Source organism: Alnus glutinosa, chromosome 8, assembly GCF_958979055.1.
Source record: "Alnus glutinosa chromosome 8, dhAlnGlut1.1, whole genome shotgun sequence".
Taxonomy (NCBI): Eukaryota; Viridiplantae; Streptophyta; class Magnoliopsida; order Fagales; family Betulaceae; genus Alnus; species Alnus glutinosa.
In genome coordinates, this window is record NC_084893.1 from 2,970,761 (window position 1) to 2,989,448 (window position 18,688).

Below are 18,688 nucleotides of genomic sequence, written 5' to 3' on the forward strand. Positions count from 1 at the left end.
TACATATAAGCATATCCTCATTCCCATACCCAAGCGATGTGAGACATCACAATCATCCTCTCTTGGGACCTAGCGTCACCGCTAGTGACCCTCATGGGATTACCCTATTCTTGGCATCCCAGCGAGTGCCCACTAATTACTCTCATGGGCTTGTGCACGCTCCCCCAATCTCAAGTTGGATTATGGCTCTGATATCATTTGTAACGACCTAAAAAAAACCCTAGCTACATCTGCGTTATCACCTCAGAAGGACTAGTTAATTTAAAACTTTCTTAGAATCCCATATAAAACCTGGTTTCACTTAATAACCAGGCAATATGAGACTTAACACTTACGACTATCTTTATAAACCACCCACAATATGTAAGCTACTTATCTTTCCAATATGAAATCGGAATGTTACAAAACTACATTGATTTCTCAACGAAAAGATGTCCCAAGTCCAACTGGGTCCCATGTCATCTAAGATCCAGAAGGTCTTATCCAAATGTAAAATTACTTATTTAGACAATTACTTATTTAGATGTCTACTTTGTATCGGTACCAAATTGATTTTGGGGAATTAAGAGTATGTTAAAGCTTTTTGGAGTTAGGGCGGTAAGCGAGCAAAGTTACTCTTGAACATGACCAGGCTCAGTTCGAATTAGTTTGATTTGAGATTGGTTCGTTTATTAAATGAATAGTGCTTGAACAAAAAATTCAAGTTTGTATAAATTTAAGGTTTGTATGAACTTAGCTCGATTCGACCGGTATAATGGTATATGCTCGCATAAATGTTGTAGAAGTGTAAGAGGAAACCAAATTATTGTTATCATCTCAAGGATCAATAATTTGGTACAACTCCAAACCAAATGCCTTTTGGATTGAATTGTGTACGCACTACTATACTTTACCTGTTGAAAATACTTGATTGACATGCCATGGTGTAAGAAGCTAATTGAATTTTGACCATGGAATTGTATAAGAAGCTGAGACCAAGTGATAAATCTGCGACGTGGAAAGCTATCATTGGCTGGGCTTATTAGGCGGTGGCGATGTGAAAGATAGCGAAGAATAATATTTTCACCGCTTTGGGTAGCACGTGCATGCCACGTACAATGATTTGTTTTTATGAATTAAGGTGCATTATATTATATGACAGCCGTTCATTCTTTGGAATTGCAAGCTTCTCTATCTATCTATCTCTCTCTTCATGGCCTCTGCTGGTGCTTCGGGGTGCTTCCTTGCTCGTTTCATCGACCCAGAATCGGCAAAATGCAGCATCTCTGCCGCCCCACCATTTTCCATTAGGCAATCCATTCATTTCTTCCATCAGGTAATTAAGCCACTCCCCGGCCCCTACATCGTACATGCAATCCATTCAATTTATATATATATATTTCATCTTAAAAACTCAGCTTTGACAGACAAATGTGTGTGTATATATATTATATATATGTTGTTGAGAGCAGAAATATCAATTGTGTTCACTTTCCATGAATGGGTGCGAAGGAGACCCGAGAAACCCCGTAGGAAACATTGAAACGCGGGCTTTTCCGGCAGTTCCATCGCCTGCATTGGCTATGGAGAGGCTCAACTCCGCCATTTCTCAGTTGAAATCCGAGCCACCACCATTTACATCTGGAATTATTCGTCTCGAGGTTAGCTTAGCTCTACAACTCATGGGCTGTCTCTAGCTAGCTAACTGCGTATGTGTGTGAAAATGCAAGTCTTTCTTATCTGTACTGTGGGGGGTTCATGCCACGTGGCAATCTTCCATTGAACGGCGTCCTACGAAAGTATTTTTCCTTATCCTGCGCTAAATAGAACGACCCAATAGCATGGCGGTTCTGCAAATAAAATTATCCCCAAATAAAAAAAGAAATGATAGACGGTGAGTTTAATTTTTTTAGAATAACTTTGTAATTTCTCGTCAAAAGCATTAGAGTAGCCGAGTAGGAGAGTGTTAGAAAATTGATTAAGTAATTACTTTTTATAATTATAATTTTTTTTTTATTAATTTATCGTAATACAATAACAGGGAAAAAAAAAATTGAATGATTGTTTTTTTATTAATTTAAAATTTTGAAACAAGTAATAATTAATGGACATAAATTTTTTATACACCGGTTTGTTAAAAAATTTATACAACTCACATGTAGGAGTGACATGTGTCTTTTAAACACATGAGAAACACATGCTATTAAAACAAGATATGTTTTTCTCAGCTGCAAAGTGACACATGTCAATCTTATATGTGGATTGTATAAAATTTCCTATAAATCGGTTTGTAGAAAATTTATGTCCATAATTTATTAACTACGATTTTAACTTTATCCATTTTAATATTATTGCCAATTTAAAAATAAAGAAATATTATTTAGTAAACTGCCATACATTTATGATGACGACAATAAAAATTAGCTATTAATTATTTATTTATTTTTTAATATAAATGTTAATCCAATGACTAATTTTTACTGCAACACAAATAACATTTTATTAAATAGCATTATTTTTTTAAAAATATCATACAGCAGACTTAGAAAAGTGGAACGGTCATTTTGTTTAATACTATAACTTAGCCCATGATAAATGATTTAGTAATAAATTTTAGGAATATTTGTTTTAGTTTTTTTTTTTTTTTTTTTTTTTTTTTTTTTTTTTTTTTTTTTTTTTACCCCCTCTCTTGCGCCATAAATAGGGATTGCCGTGGTAGAACTATTTTCCCGACTATAAACATGCAAACCCCAACTCTAATGAATTGTTACTGATAGAGTAGATTTTTTTTTATTTAATTTTTTATTTTTAAAGGTCTAGGTGTAGTGCTGAAAATTTTATTAAAAAATTATTAGCTTCTCACGGGTTATTAAATTTAGTTCATGAGATTTGGATTTAGTCTCTGAATTTTCAATTTCGAAAATAAAGTTATTAAATTTTTGTTTGATTTCAAATAAATTTATTCACATACTTATTATCGGACCAATTAATTAATATCAGGTGGCTCTTAATTTGAAATATAATATGCCAATTGTACATGCTATGTGACACAATTGATTAATCACCTCTCTCTTTTCTTTTCTTTTTTTAAAGAAAAAAATTGTTTTTAACTCTTTTATTTAAGATAAATCAAATTGTGTCATGTGCAATTAACACATGGCATGATAATTAATCGGTTTGACTTGGAATACTGTTGACAAAAAAACATATTTAAAAAAATATTAAAATATATAATTATAAATATTGAAAACTTAAAAGAGTAAAAAATTGAAATGCAGTGAAACATAGGACTAAATTTGAATTTCCTGGAATAAAAACATAGAAGAGCCGAAGGAAATAGAAAGAGAGGCAAAGCTAATGTTGTTGTTAGTGAAGGTGCCAATCCAGCAGCCGGTTGAAGCAATTGATTGGCTCCACGCCCAACACAACCTCCTCCTTCCTCGCTGCTTCTTCTCCGGTCGAACCGGCTGTTCCGACCTTTTGAGTTTCACAAATGGCAATGCCAATGGCAATGGCATCTCAATGGGTGCACACAATTTGGTCAGCGTAGCTGGTGTGGGCTCCGCGGTCTTGTTCCACAGTATTCATCCCTTCTCATATAGCGATTGGAAATCCATTAAGAGGTAAAGTAAAAAGTAATCTCGTTTTCTTCTTCTAACTTCTCTCTTTTGTTTTGTTTTTTGTTTTTTTGAATAATGTTATTGCATTGAAAAAGCTTTCTCCTTTCACCTTTGATTTGAGGACACACAGCAAATGTGACAAGTATGATTTGATAGTATTAGAATATTGATTATATGATTAAGTTTAGTTTTTCCCATCAGCTTAAGCTTGAACAACTGATAATTATCACAAGGGAACCTTAAAGATGAGACTTTATATAAGTAGTATTTTTTTTTTTTTTTTGGGGGTGTTTCTTCATTTTGGAAGCCTGTGTGTTAAATGGGGAATCCTGATTTTCTGTATTCCCTATTTGAAGGTTCCTCTCAAAGAAGTGCCCTTTAATCCGTGCTTATGGGGCTATACGTTTCGATGCGAGGTCTAGCATATCATCAGAATGGGAGGGTTTTGGATCCTTTTACTTCATGGTTCCTCAGGTAGAGAAGTTGTGTTATTTTCACCATGTAGTCAGTAGCCTTAGGTCATGTTTCTTGTTAGTTAGTATTAATACCATATGCTGCTAGATACTGAATGACAGGTTGAGCTTGATGAGCTTGAAGGAAGCTCAATGCTTGCCGCAACTGTTGCATGGGACAAATCCCTTTCATGGACATGGGGAATGGCTATTGATGCACTTCAGGCTACCATGTGCCAGGTTCATATATTGGGCTTTGCATGATGAGTAGATATTGGACAGTTTATCTTTTATTCCATATCATGTTTATACATTCATTGATGATGCAGGTTTCTTCCACTGTTGTAAAGCTGCGAAAAGAGGTTCCAAGAACATTCATAATAAGCAATAATCACATCCCCAGTAAGACATATTGGGATCTTGCTGTAAACAGAGCCTTGCAGCTGATTGACAGAAGCAACTCTGCACTGATTAAGGTGTTATATAATCTCTCTGCTGTGCTTCGCTTTAGTCTTATTGTTTTTGAATATTCAGTTTCTTAACTTGTGAAAATTAATTTGCTACCACATTCACCCCCTACTTGCCTCCTTTTTGGTTTCTCTCTCTTCAGTATTAACGGGTCAATCTTGTCTTGGAAATTAAGGTTGTACTAGCACGGAGCAGCAGAGTGGTAACTACTACAGATATTGACCCTATAACATGGTTAGCTTGTTTACAGGTACTGTTTTCTGGTCTTAGTTCAATAATGAATGGATAATTGTAGTAACAAGTTAAGATTAGCATATATGTGGTAAAATTTGCAGGTTGAAGGAGAAAATGCTTATCAGTTTTGTCTGCAGCCGCCTAATGCCCCAGCATTTATTGGAAACACGGTAACTGGGTTGCATTACTTATCACACATTAACTTAGTTTATGCTTCTTTTGCACTTGATTTTCTGTGATTATCCATACTGTGTTGCACCAATTTGAAAATCTTGCTGATGAAATAGATTTTGTATGGTTTCCTATGATCTTATTCGAAAGTCGCATGAGTGAACTTTAAGACAGGATGCTGACAGGCAGCAAAGTTCCTCGGGAGGCATTTTTGTTACTCTCTTTCCCTTTATCCTGTTTATCACCCACTAAAAATGGGATACGTACATATTATCTATGCCTACTGTGTCTGGCAAGGCATTCACTTGTCTGTTTAGATCACTAAAGAAGTACTCTTTGTGAAATTATTTCCTTCATTTTACTTAACCAAAAAAGGAACCTTTTTTTTTATTATAAAATTTACATTTTCCTGTTCAGCTACATTGCTTGTGCCCATTACTTGGTGATACTTACTATCATTTTCACTTTCAAAGCCATTGGATTTGATATTCAGCATTTGATTTCATTTCCTACGCTGCTTTTGATGTTCAATATCACATTTCATTATATATAAAAAGGCAAGAATCTAATTAGAAAATTCAGTTTATATTTTTTCCATTTAGTACATTTCAAACTAAAGCTACAGAAAAATTAAATACAGCAGTAAATATTTCTCCCCTGGCCCTCCTATTTTAGTTTGACTTATATCAACTTTGTGAATAGCCAGAGCAACTATTTCATAGAAAATGTCTTAGCATTAGTAGCGAGGCTTTGGCTGGAACCCGTGGTAGAGGTGGATCAACGACTCTAGATCTTCAAGTAGAACTTGATTTACTTTCCAGGTTATTATTTTTATCACTGTAAACTTAATAGTTGTTGATTTATGAGGATGTTTATACCATTACTAATGATGCAAGTAATTTCAATTATTTGTGAGTCACTGACATCCAACTTGTATCATGTCACTTGTCCCTGTATTGACTTTGCAGTCCGAAGGATCACCTTGAGTTTACTATAGTGCGAGAAAGCATAAGAAAAAAATTAGAGGCAAGTTTACTTTTGTTCCTGTTAGAGATATTTCTCTTTGTGTATTCTATGGTAGTTGTGGCCTTCCAACTTCACTGCTAGAGAGAGGGAGAGAGAGAGAGAGTACTGGTTTTTTCCTCTGACAGAGTAAAATGTCTAGAATCCTCAGTGATGGAGTAAAAGAGCTCATTGCATAATGTAGACCTCCCGATAAAACGCTAATGGTCCATTGTAATGATCAATGTGTTATAGTAATTAAGTCTGTCAATTGTCTATGTTGAGAGACATGCCTTATTCATGACAATGGACCATTACAGTTCATGTATGAACGCTTTTCTCTTGCGTCCCAGTTACTGCTTTGAGTTGTCTAAGTCTCCACCATTAGTATTCTCTTCTGTATAGGGCATGTTTCAAATAATGCTATCATGCTACTAGCCTTCTCATTTTGGCCTTGAAGCCTACAACATCCATATAAGCAGTTTGCTATATGATATGGCATTAGCTGCTGACCCAGCACCCTCGTACTGGGCATATGTTATATATAGACTATCAAAATTATTTTGGCATCTTCAATTCTGTTGACTCAGTTCTGCTTTGCAGGCTGTATGTAATGGGGTAGTGGTAGAACCAAAGAAAGCGATACGGAAACTCCCAAGAGTCCAGCATTTATATGCTCGATTGGCAGGCAGATTAAGAAGTGAAGATGATGAGGTAAAAACCATACAATGCGGTGTCCAAAATAATAAGTTGCCTTCTATCAAGTAGAAGTTTGATTTCTTATTCGGATTCAATTTTTACATTTTTCATCCTTCTGGTTTACACCCCCCTAAACCCAAAATTACATGACTTTGCAGTTGCTTTTCTTCCAAAAAGTTTGAAATGTTGATTGTTAATTTACAAATATAGTTGTAATATTTATATCTTTCTTTTCCAGTTTGACATCTTGGCTTCTCTTCATCCAAGTCCAGCTGTTTGTGGATTTCCAACAGAAGAGGCACGGCTTTTTATTGCAGAAGCTGGTAGATGCTATATGACTGTACATGTCCTTTTTTTTTTTTTTTTGCAGCACTGTACTAGCTTTCTTTATTTTTTCTTAGGTTCTTTTAGATAATAGATTCTATGATGTTTTTGGTCTTTAATTTGTACTCAATTGATTAATTGTATTAGTTTTAGAGAAGAAAATTTAATCTTGACAGTTAAGGTTAAACGTGCGGAAGAAATAAAGATGTCAAAAATGTATGTGCCCTCTATAAAGAACCAAGGAAGTGTACTATGTACGGAATAAGCAGGATATGCTACTGGTACTGATAAATGATGGGGTGAAAGGGGAGGTTGTGGTTATGCTATTTGTGGTGAATCTGGTGGTGGTGGCCGTAAATAAAGGTTGTCATAGTGGCGTTGGTTGTGGTAGTGGTGATGGAGGTAGTGTTGGAAGAATTTGTAGAGCTAGGACTAGATTCTGAATTTGGAGCTCTAGTATAGGTTCCAATTTGTCATACAGAGTTGTGGCTTTAATTCAGTACCACTGTCATAGGCCTAGGTACCCCCCCCCCACCATTTTTTTTTATCTTCCTCAACTAAGATATATATATATATTTGGTTTCCATCAATGTCTATAAAATTGTAAATTTTTACGTGTCTTGTTTAGAAGTATTTGATCGAGGAATGTATGCTGGGCCTGTTGGTTGGTTTAGCGGAGGAGAGAGCGAGTTTGCTGTTGGCATCAGGTCTGCATTAGTGGAAAAGGTGAGCTAAGTAAATTCGTTTATTGTCTGCTACCTCTCCTTTTGATCTAGTAAAACTGCCTTCAGAACTTATGATATCGTAAATCAATTGAGAAGTGGTTCACCCACATTTTACTGATGCCTCAGAACTAAGTCCAAAGTTATCAATGGTAAACCTTAAGTAGTAGTAAGAGCAATTAATTTGTTTTGTATATTGTAGGAATATATTGTAGGAATATCTTGTAATTGTCCATACCATTTTGTACTCATGCTCTTGACAATATTTTTTTTTTTTGTAAATTCGCTTGACAATATTTAGTTCTGACCAATTTGGAGGATCCTAGGGTCTTGGTGCATTGATCTATGCTGGAACAGGAATAGTGGAAGGAAGCAATCCATCTTTGGAGTGGGATGAATTGGAACTCAAGATATCTCAGGTATGTTTCTCCATGCACGTGTATATGGGAGGGAGGGTGGGTGGGTATGGATGTGTACGGATGGTTGTGTGAACTCTGTTTTAATGTGTTCTGATCTGTTCTGTAGTTCACCAAGTTGCTTAAACTTGAACGAACTGCCTCTGCACCAAAAGTTATAACTTGAGGAGTATAAACTGAAAGGTTAGTGGTTCTGACAGTCTTATTTTGCACATGCTATTATTTCTTTCTACTTCTTTCGATGAAATCCATAGTTCACATGTTCCAAACTAGTATTAAGAACCTGTTACCCTGGTTTTTCAATTTTTCCAGATTGGTGGTCACCAGTAGTGAACATTAGGTGTTATCTTGTGTTCTGATTTGCTTGAAAAAAAAAGGTCAAGTTGCTGGAGAAGTTATAATAAACAGAAGCAAACAGGATTTGTAAGTAATCTGAATATCAAGGGGAAAAGGGGTTTCAACTTGCTCGATTCTGTCATCAAGGATGTTTTGAGATATAACCTCAATAATATCATGCAGCACTCAGAGAATCACCAGTCATGTAAATACTTTTTCCAAATCGTTGGTTCCATAGTTTGATAATCCCTTCAGTACATCTATTTTCATTTAGTGCTTTGAATGTGTTAAACATCTACATGGCTTATGTTCAAATATCAGGAAAGTTATTAAAATTCTTTGGGACATTACACATATTCCTTCAAACTACCACCTGATTATCAATGTCCTCTCCAAATTATCAATTACTTCAATGTCTCCCCCTCCTCCCCCCAAATTACCAAAAATTGTCAATATTCTCACTAATGACAAAAATACCCTTAATAAAAATTAAATTAAATTAAATAAATTTGGGTGGCCGGACCACCCCCAGGTGGTTCGGGTGGTCGAACTACCCCCCATGGGATGGATCAACCACCCCAAACAACGGTCAGTTTCGGGGGTGGTTTTCGAACCACCTTTTAAAAAAAAAAAATTGAGTTTTTTGTTTTTATTTTATTTTATTTTTTCTCCGAATTTATAGGGATATTTTTGTCTTATAAAAAATTTTATGATCATTTTTATCTTTTTATTGGCCTTGGGGGCATTGACATTTTTAGTAGTTTGAGAGAAATTTACGTAATCGATAGTTTACCCGTGCGGGGGTGGTAATTTGTGGGGAGTAGTATGTGTACTTTTTCCAAATTCTTTGAATATTGTAAGTTATTCAAATACAAAGAGATGCCTTAAGCAATGTCGGAATGGAAAAACCATTGTATCGCATACAATGTCTGTATATGGATGTTGTGAATAAAATGAAACTCACAAGAGAATAGGTTATATAAGAGTATTACTGAACTATCTTTGTTATTTAACTTCAACAAAAAAGTAGTTCTACCTAATAGGCATCTTTACATTTATCTTCCCCCTTATACCAATTCCATTATTTTTTGTTTTCTCGTCTCTCACCCAAAATAGAAACAACAAACACAATAAGAGTGATTATGCTATGTCCATTTGCTCTTAGTTCTGCTGCTACAACCTCTGCTTTAACTGTAGGGTTCAGTTTGAACTCCCTATAAATATACATGCATATGTATCTTAACATGGCTTATGCTCAATGCAGTTAAGAGCACCTGCAAAGCGTGTGAGCCTTCTCACGAACTTCCCTGGCTTTGCTGTGATCACTTTCTCCTTGTCCATCTTTCTAATATGCGTTCCAGATTGGACAAAGAAGGCTCCATTCATCAACAAATCCTCCTCTGACTTCAATTCCATGTCCTCCACTCACTCTCAGGTGCATAGTCCCTCTTCGTCACCTAGACCACCCACACGTGAAATACGTTATTATTTCTAAATATAAAATATCAAATGTATGCAAGTGAATGTATGTGGATTAATTGATTCTTTCATTCCTTTTGGGTTATTGTATGTGAATAATTTGATGATTTATGATTGACACTTAAGAGGCTTCTGTTAGAGAATTTGAAATTGGAAAAGAGAAATGTTGAATTTGTATTTTTTAACTTTGCATCTTGTGCCTATGATTGTAGTATGCCTACCTCCTTAGAAGCTGCAATGGGAACCGGTTACCCTGGCTAAGAATGGTAGGATCTTGGCTACCACCAATGGCATACATGAGCCAATGAGTGTAGTCGTTGGTGTCAACATGGACAAACCCATATCGGCACCTTGGCATCCTTTAATTTGCACCAATCCCTGACCGAAGTGATTGAAAGCAAGAGTTATCTGCATGAGTTTATCACCCTCGAATATATTGCTTGCACCAAACAACTTCACCTGCATGCATGCATACGGCCATACATGCTTATTACCTTTCATAAATCATTGAGAAAAATATATTTCATTGAAGCTTGAATTACGATCGATCTACGGTCTACCTCATTATGTTTGGTGAAGTAGCAATTGGAGATGGTGATGGCCATGGATCCTTGCATGACATCAATTAGTCCATCTTGGCAATTTGACATTGAAATATGATCGATCCAAATATTCGAGCATCTAAAAATAGAGATTCCATCAGCATCACTCTTCGTGCGAAGGCCATAGTGATCAAGTGCGTCTCTAATTAGGCTACTGGTCTCTTTCTTTATATCATGGATGTGGAGGTCATGGATCATCACATTTTTCACAAATTGAAGGGTTCTTTGAGCAGCATTGCAAATGTGCACACTAGCCCCACGTCCATCGATGGTTTTGTCACTTATCACCAATAGCTCTTCGTTTAGCCTAATCGCCATTTTGTGTGAAAATATGATCCAGAGTGGCTTGGGATGGATCACGACATGGTGCAAGGTTCCTGGTTTAGGGTTCACTATGTCATATACTGTCCGATGCATCCTTGACCACATAGATTTTCCCAGCCTTGCCTCCGGTTGTCCCAAGACTGAAGCCTGACACAATTGGCTAGCCTCTTGCGGTGCTTACCCCAGTATTTGTAGCATCTCCAGCATCGATCAATTGGGTTTGTAGCCTTACACAGATTGATGTGTCTGCCTAAACTTCTCCTTGTGCTATTGCCTCCTTCCATGGCCCTGCATGGAAGTTACAGTTGAAAAAAAAAAAAAAACATTAACGACCCAACCATACAATTCATGGTAAACCAATCTCTCACTCAGATAATGCAACACATACATTCAAGACATACATAAACAAGACCTGCTGTCATCACCAAGTATCTCCTACAGGTGCCCATATTGTTGCAGATCCCATGAACTCAATCACAAGTCATGCCCATGCTGCATGATCCTATGAACCACACTGCAAGTCATTCCCTTACTTCAAGCCATACTGCATATCCCATGGTTCACGATACTGCAGGGAAATGAACACCTCCCTCTGTAATTAACAGTCTATTATTTTACTCATGTACATTTCTGTATATAAGGGTGTTGCACACCTCTGCAGAACATTAAGCAAAACCGAAAACCTTCATACTGTTTAGATTTCTTTCAATTCCCAGAAAACCATTTAGTTTTACTTTCCATGCAAACATCTACTATGTCATATAATGCTCCATGCATGAAGCAGTTGTCATTAAACTGAAATTTAATGGTCTTACTCGTGGACTTGCTCGTTAAAATGACCGGTGACGTCCTCAGGATTTCAGTGGTAGGCTTTGAGGGCGTCCTCCTAGCTTCTTCCGCCTGCTGCTGCCACGCCTCATCGAAATTGGCAATGTGAGCCCTCAGGGTTGGAAACATTGCAACCAAAGCACAGAAAACCAGCAATCCAAGCTTCATACCTTCCATTGCCGTCTCTTCAACTTAAACCCTTGGTGTCAAGTTTAGCTTGTTTTCAATATATGCAACGAGGAAGTTGGATGGTTCTTCGACTAAAAGTTTCAAAAGGATTATGCAAGGGTATGATTAAGTACTAGAGCCAGAAATCTAGAGGAAGAAAAGAAAGAAAATGAGACGTAGGGAGGGAAGGGAGGAGAGCCACCCAAAGCAATCAAGTTTTTGGATTATGATCGTCTACAATTATTTGTCCGAATTTGAGAGAATTCGGACAGGTGATTGTAAGAGACTACTTATGGGACCCACGTGACCAAATAAAAATTGAGCTGCCCAACCATTTATTCTGTCAGGTGAGTCCCATAAATAGTCTCTCACAATCACATGCCCGATTTCTCAGAAATTCGGGCAAATAATTGTAGATTCCTAAATATTAAACTTTACAAACAAAGAACAAAGATTTTTCCTAAACTGGGTTGAAAAAATTTCTTTATATAAAGTTTATTAAACTAACGTCTGTCCTAGAAGCACATGATTCTCACGCTACTAACTCTTGCCAAAAAAGATTCACAGTTCACACTAAAAGAAAAATATCCACGTGGAACAAACAACCTTTAGTTTTTTCTATGGAAAAATGATTGTTGCACAACTTTCTTACAACTCTAACAACTTTTTTTTTTTTTTTTAAATGATTAACCATTGGATCTGTTTTCCTACATGTGGGCCCCAAATATCCAATGGTTGATCTTAAAAAAAGTTATACAAAAGATGTGAAAGAAACATTATTACTATTTTCTATTAGAAACAAAAACATTAACAAACAACTTAAAACACAAAACAGTTATAAAAGAAAATTAACTTCTATATGGACCTAGTACAAACCCGGTCTTTTGTGCCCTCTAATTAGAGAATGACACCTTAGCTAGGGTAGAAAACAAAAACTGAAAAACATTATAAAATCACAAGATTATTTGCCCAACTCGACACCTTGTCCTAAAAAGATATATATATAGATAAAGAAACTAGTACTCTATCCATTGCATTTATGCTTGTGATGATCTGAATGCTGAGTTTCCTAAAAGAACAACTTGTCTTCTGAAACAGTAGAGCAAAATGATTGGGGGGTTGAAACCACTTGCATGTCCAACATGAAATCATATTATATGTGGAGCCCAGGTTGGTGAGAGTCAGAATCATCCACGTCGGTGCCACTCTAGAAGCCATGTTTCGAGACCCACTTTTCTTCAAGGGGAAAATGAGTGTTCATCACCTGTGGACCATGGTGTGTTTTTTTTTATTGGGCTCGTGGACATTGTGGTGCCCTGGTTATCTGCTTTAATTTCCATTAACATTAGTTTTATTAGCTAGCCGCACATGGCTAAACTATATCTGTTTGTCCCAGATTATTAGTTAATGAAACAGGAGCCAATTCATGGCTACATCTCCCTAAGATTATTAAACTAATTAAGATGGGAACCATTTTCAACTTCATTAAAGGAAAGCGAGGAAAATGAGAAATATTTAAAAACTTGGCTCAACAAACTGCATTGATTTCTCAACTGAGAGATGTACCAACTCCAGCTAGGTCCCATGTCATCTAAAATATCCAAAAAGAACTTATCCAAAATGTAAAATTACTTATTTAGACGTCTACTTTGTACTGGTACCAAATTGATTTTGGAGTACAACTATATATATATATATATATATGTCTAAAATGGTCACTAGATGTAAGCGTGCATTCACTCATGACATATAGGACATGGTTGATGAATCATTTTATAACCAAGGTATTTGGTTATGGGTTGCTGTCAAAAGAGGAAGTGGAAGAGAGAAGTACTGTTTTGTGGGGATAAAAGAGACGGAGATGAGAGAGATAGAGAGAGAAGAAAAAAAGTGGAAGTACAACAAATAATATTTTAATGATATGAAAAAAGATTAAAGATTTTTTTTTTTTTTTTTAACAGATTGCATGTGCTACCATATATTGATGAAAGAAGTCCGAAGGCAATACAGAGAGTAGTGATCCAAGACTCCATACACTTTAAGCCAGAATAAACTGACTTGAAACAGCTGTCCAAACAATACTCAAGTATTACATGAACACCGTTTGAGCCACTCTTTACATTTAAGCACACTCTAACACAGAAAAAATGGCCGATCTAGCTACCAAGCCAACAAATAATCCAGTAGCATTTGGGTATTACAGAAAACACCCAAACAACAGAGTCACTGTCGGAAGGAATTCCGTCGCCGGAACAGATTGCGTACAAAAGTAAAAAGCAGTTTAATTCTCAAAATATATAAAATCTATAAATATATATATATTGGCTATATGCTACTGGTGCTTAATATCCGAAGGATCAAGAATTTGGTACAAGTGCAAACCAAATGCCTTTTGGATTGAATTGTGTACACACTGCTTTACCTGTTCAAAATACTTGACTTTGTCATGGTCTAATGTCTATGAAGCTACTTGAATTTTGACCACAGAATGGTATATGAGGCTGAGATTAGTGATAAATCTGCGACGTTGAAAACTGTCGTCGGCTGGCCTTATTAGGCGGTGGTGAAGTGAAAGATACCGAAGAATAAAATACTCAAGGGTGAGAAATGCATTTGGGTAAACGAAACATATGGTTGAGATTACAATCATTGTTGAATAATTCCAAATAATATGAAAGACAAGTTTTTATGAATTAAGCTTGCATTATATTATATGATATCAAACATTACATGAGAACACCATTTTCTACCAGAAATAAGACAAAATATTGATCAAGCTGGATCTGCATAAACTTCTATAGCAGATCACAGTATCCAATGGACCAATCCAATAACAGATCAACCAAACAGGCAGGGGCTCAATTCAAAAAACCCAGAAGCCCCGCTTTATGGAAAACCCAATAATTATATATATACAGCTAAAAAGCAGAAGCAGCAATTCAAAAATATGGAGCTGCTTTGCTCCATAACTTATGTTTCTAATGAGCTTTGTTTTGTACTTGATATCTTCAACAAAGCATCTCCTCTTTGAGTTCCATCTTATTGCCTGCTTTGCTCAAGACACCAGAAAAATCTATGCTTTCCATAACCAAATCCTCCACACTTTCTTCCCTGGAGGATGGAAATGGTGAATGTATTGAAATTTCGTGGATTGATGCCAAACTCATTAGCTCGGATTCATCTAGGCCTTTTGCAGGACCAAGACTAGATCGCTCAGTCCCATACTTTGCCAATGCATCTTTGAATTTCTTGATCTGTAATACAAGAATTTGGACTGTCTTAGCATTTGAAATACAAATAACCCATTTAAAGCTATGAGAAGTCGAGCAATAAAAAGTTGATTTACTGAAATCTTACAGTTGCATTGGTGCAGCTGAAACTAGATAGACGACCCTCTGGACCTCTATAGAACCTAAAGAATGGTAGAACATGAATGTGGAGACTGTGACACATAGTTTTGAGCTCCTCATAGTTAACTTTAAGAAAAATTGCATTGGGGTTCAGTTCAGCCAGCTGACAGATCTGACAAAAAAAAAATCCCAATATAATGCTTTATAATCAAATTAGATGTATATAAATTTGTGAAGGGCTTATTCTGGGAAAAAGTGTTTGATAAATTTCTATCTAGAATAATACGCTTCAAAAATCAAATATACCTTAGGATGGAGAGTTTTGCAACCTCCACAACCAGGCGAGTAGAAGTCAACTATGACCAATCTATCACCAGCATAAATCAAGGAATCCACAAGTTCTTGCGCCGAATGAATCTCCACCATGTTGGGTTTTAGAGTCTTCTCCCACCATCTCCGAGCTCGGCTCACACAGAATGATGCTTGTGCCTGAAATCAGATATTGAGCATTAGTTCCCAAAATGCAGCAAGGAACGGCAAATTCCTTCCAAAATATAAAACAGTAAAAGCAAAGTATTCACATACCCGAACAGAGAAATTGCTGTGGGATTTGGGACTCCAGTCTCCTGTCTGCGTTTGATCTGCAAAAAGTAGGGGCTTTCCCATAAAATCGACACTTAAAACGGGTAAAGCTCTTGATTTTGAGTTTCTAGACTGTGAAGAACCAAAAGAGGGACAAAACCCACAAACCCCTCTGGATTTCGAGCCAAGAACAGTTTCATTCATGTTCAACCCATAAAAGGAAAGACAGCTCTTCATTGAACAAGTCATCATAATAATGTAAATCAGGTGCCTTTTGCGGGCTTACAGCATGAAACAAGCAGAACCCACTTCACGTTTTGGATCAAACACCAATTTTTGGAGACAAGAGTAGTTGGGGTATGAAAAAGTTCAGGCAAAAAAAGCCTTGAAGACCCTCGAAACCCAAGACCCACTTGTAATTTTCAACCAAACGCGCGCGATTTGAACAGAAAATTCGCACTTTCGAAGGTTTTGTTTTTGTTCTTTCAAAGCTTCGAAGTAAGGGAAGGAAGGAAGCAATGGGGTTAAAAAGAAAAAGAGAAAGGGGTGGGGTGGGGTGGGGTGGGGTTGGTGGGGGATCTTTTTGATTTGGATTTTAGTTTATCCAAGTTGTTAATCAAATTTATTTATTTTTTAATTTGTTTTGGATAATGAAAAACCGTATTTAGATTAGATTAGAGCAGTGTATGATATGTAAAGTTGACTGATCCGTCTACTTCTGTGTTACTGTGTAGACTGTAGAGGATCGAGTTGGCCATGTTTCCTTGATTTTCTCTGCGTTTGGCAGTTGGCAACGTTGTCCCATGAAACCGCTAAACCGCGCAGTTGACTGTGTTTTGCCTCTCCAGCTCTCCAACATGTGGATAAAGGGCCCCCTTCTTAGCGCAAAAAAACAAAAGAGTAGCGCTTAAAGCCACACAATTAGTCTTCTATTTTTATTTTTATTCTTATTTTTTTTTAATTTTACAATTATTTTATAATACTAATGTAATCTTATATATAAAAATTTATTCGAGAGTTAATTGGGATTGTGCGGGATAAAAATATAGTAGGTAACATTACTTTTTTTTTTTTTTTGGTAACAAATTCTGATTCAAGGACCGATTGATACCGCCACTGCACTAGCATAGTGAGATAGTGGTAGAAAAAGAGTGAGGTATCTTATGTTGCTCAAAAAGAAAATTGTGTTTTTGTTTTTCGTTTTTTGTTAAGCAAGATTGCATTTGGACCCACGATTTTAAATGCGTAATTTTAAACAAAATTGTGAATTTGTCTTCGTTTAAAAGCGTATTTAAAGTCAAGAATTTTTAAATAGTAGGCAAGGGTTGTGTTTTTCAAAAGAGTAAGTGTTGGTACAGTTTCCGGTATGGTGTGAATCTGCAAGTTCTTCTTATGTTCTTCACGCTTTTCAATAATTCTACAAAACAACAAAAACTAGGGACCCTTCCGGGGATCCCGCTCCGATGCCTAAATTAGCTTCTATGATAAAATAATACTATGTGCATAAAAACTGAGTCTTAGTTTATACATAGGCTATGGGCCTATTTATAGGAATAGAGGTAGAGTCAAACCTGGATTAGGACTCATGCTCCTTGTTGATCTAGAACTGCCGTCAGAGTTCTAATTGGACTCTAACCCTTTATTAGAATTCTAATCTGATATCTTTATTAGACTTCTGATCTGATCATTCTTCTTATTCGATTGGACCATGAGTCTTATCCCAATTTTACCAGGGATATGACTGATTTCTCTAGAGTAGTTGCTAAATGTCTATCTCCTTATTGGATCGGGTTGAGTGAAACTTATCCCTAACAGTTTCCCCCCAATTCCCTTATCCGAAGCTTGCTTGAATAATGAGAATTCTATGTCTAAGGAAACCCGAGCTTTGTCTCATTCTGAAAACCTGCTAACCTGCAAAACCTGAGGGTTAAATCTTACCCCCTATTACCTTATTGTTTTTCCTTTGGGTTTTCTCCCTAACTCCTGAAAAACCTGCAAAACCCGAGGTTAAATCCGACCCCCCCGGCTCTCTTTATTTCTCTCTCTCGGCAAGGATTGATCTGAGAATGCTTTCTTCTTGCTCTCGGCTATGACTAATCCGAGAGTTTTCTTCTTGCTCTCGGCTAGGACTGATCCGAGAGTTTTCTTCTTGTTCTCGGCTAGGACTGATCCGAGAGTTCTCTTCTTGTATTCGGCTAGGACTGATCCAAGAGTTTTCTTCTTGCTCTCGGCTAGGACTGATCCGACAATTTTCTTCTTGTTCTCGGCTAGGACTGATCTGAGAGTTCTCTTCTTGTACTCGGCTAGGACTGATCCGAGAGGCTTTCTTCTTGCTTCCGGCTAGGACTGATCCGAGAGGCTTTCTTCTTGCTTCCGGCTAGGACTGATCCGAGAGGCTTTTGCCTGCAAAAGAAGCGACATCAACGAGTTCCCGGTCCTTAGACCGAGAACACTCCGATGCTTAAGTCAGTTCTATTCTTTTATTCTGAAAATACTTATTTCCAAAATCTGGGGAATTTTCTGTCTTTTATTATAAATAGTCAGAGTTAAAAATAAAAGTCTAGTTCTTTGCAAACATAAATGCTAAAAATAAAAGTCTAGCCTGAAATTCCCGAGAGTCTTTTCTATGGGATCACGGGCAGATTCTGTTTTTGCCTCGGCTCTCTATGTCGTGGGCTTCTGCTTCCTCGGTCTTCTCTTCTTTCTATGTCATCTCGGGGATCATTCTCTTGATGCCTCTCGTCTAGCTGAGGATGGTCTCGGGGATAGTAATCCCGTGGCTGCTGATCTCGGGACTGATAGTCTCGATGATTGCGAGGCCTATTATTTTTTGGCTGGTTCCGTTGCTCTCCCAAGAACCGAACCAGCTTGCCATTCTTTATGAATTCTTCTATTAACAACCTTAGGGTTGCGCGCCCCTCGGTGTAATGAC

General features: G+C 36.9%; 2 protein-coding genes and 1 pseudogene across 5 annotated transcripts; 1 reads left to right on the top strand and 2 right to left on the bottom strand.

Moving 5' to 3' along the window:
• Positions 1 to 1,159: 1,159 nt before the first annotated feature.
• Positions 1,160 to 10,079, top strand: LOC133876402 (isochorismate synthase 2, chloroplastic-like). Of its 3 annotated transcripts, XR_009901529.1 has the most exons (17): positions 1,160 to 1,315; positions 1,452 to 1,640; positions 3,355 to 3,602; positions 3,956 to 4,073; positions 4,175 to 4,291; positions 4,381 to 4,527; positions 4,695 to 4,769; positions 4,855 to 4,923; positions 5,627 to 5,745; positions 5,893 to 5,950; positions 6,530 to 6,640; positions 6,864 to 6,948; positions 7,578 to 7,675; positions 7,998 to 8,090; positions 8,197 to 8,270; positions 8,400 to 8,628; positions 9,688 to 10,079. XR_009901529.1 is itself a non-coding variant. In XM_062314680.1 (16 exons), exons 1-15 carry the CDS (start codon positions 1,193 to 1,195, stop codon positions 8,251 to 8,253), a joined length of 1,707 nt encoding a protein of 568 aa, XP_062170664.1. In that variant the 5' UTR covers positions 1,160 to 1,192; the 3' UTR covers positions 8,254 to 8,270; positions 9,688 to 10,079. The 3 variants fall into 3 exon arrangements, 2 of the variants coding, with proteins under 2 accessions (XP_062170664.1, XP_062170665.1); XM_062314680.1 differs by lacking the exon at positions 8,400 to 8,628; XM_062314681.1 differs by lacking the exon at positions 8,400 to 8,628 and having other exon boundaries at positions 7,581 to 7,675.
• LOC133876403 (pectate lyase-like) lies at positions 9,372 to 12,898 on the bottom strand (annotated as a pseudogene).
• Positions 12,899 to 14,507: 1,609 nt separating this feature from the next.
• Positions 14,508 to 16,289, bottom strand: LOC133875995 (thioredoxin-like 1-2, chloroplastic). 2 transcript variants are annotated; one of them, XM_062314291.1, is made up of 4 exons: positions 15,760 to 16,280; positions 15,481 to 15,663; positions 15,182 to 15,346; positions 14,508 to 15,078 (listed from the first exon to the last, which is right to left on the bottom strand). In XM_062314291.1, the coding sequence occupies exons 1-4, from the start codon at positions 16,006 to 16,008 to the stop codon at positions 14,833 to 14,835; spliced, it is 843 nt and encodes a 280-aa protein (XP_062170275.1). In that variant the 5' UTR covers positions 16,009 to 16,280; the 3' UTR covers positions 14,508 to 14,832. The 2 variants fall into 2 exon arrangements, with proteins under 2 accessions (XP_062170275.1, XP_062170276.1); XM_062314292.1 differs by lacking the exon at positions 15,182 to 15,346 and having other exon boundaries at positions 15,760 to 16,289.
• Between the last annotated feature and the right edge of the window lie 2,399 nt (positions 16,290 to 18,688).

Bases quoted from the DNA above. Each gene is read 5' to 3' on its own strand.
- LOC133876402 (XM_062314680.1), top strand. From the start codon at position 1,193: ATGGCCTCTGCTGGTGCTTCGGGGTGCTTCCTTGCTCGTTTCATCGAC. The intron at 5,951-6,529 runs GCAAGTTTACTT...TCTGCTTTGCAG, and splicing joins GCATAAGAAAAAAATTAGAG to GCTGTATGTAATGGGGTAGT. The intron at 6,641-6,863 runs GTAAAAACCATA...TTTCTTTTCCAG, and splicing joins TAAGAAGTGAAGATGATGAG to TTTGACATCTTGGCTTCTCT.
- LOC133875995 (XM_062314291.1), bottom strand. From the start codon at position 16,008: ATGATGACTTGTTCAATGAAGAGCTGTCTTTCCTTTTATGGGTTGAAC. The intron at 15,664-15,759 runs GTATGTGAATAC...ATCTGATTTCAG, and splicing joins ACAGCAATTTCTCTGTTCGG to GCACAAGCATCATTCTGTGT. The intron at 15,079-15,181 runs GTAAGATTTCAG...CTTGTATTACAG, and splicing joins TCAGCTGCACCAATGCAACT to ATCAAGAAATTCAAAGATGC.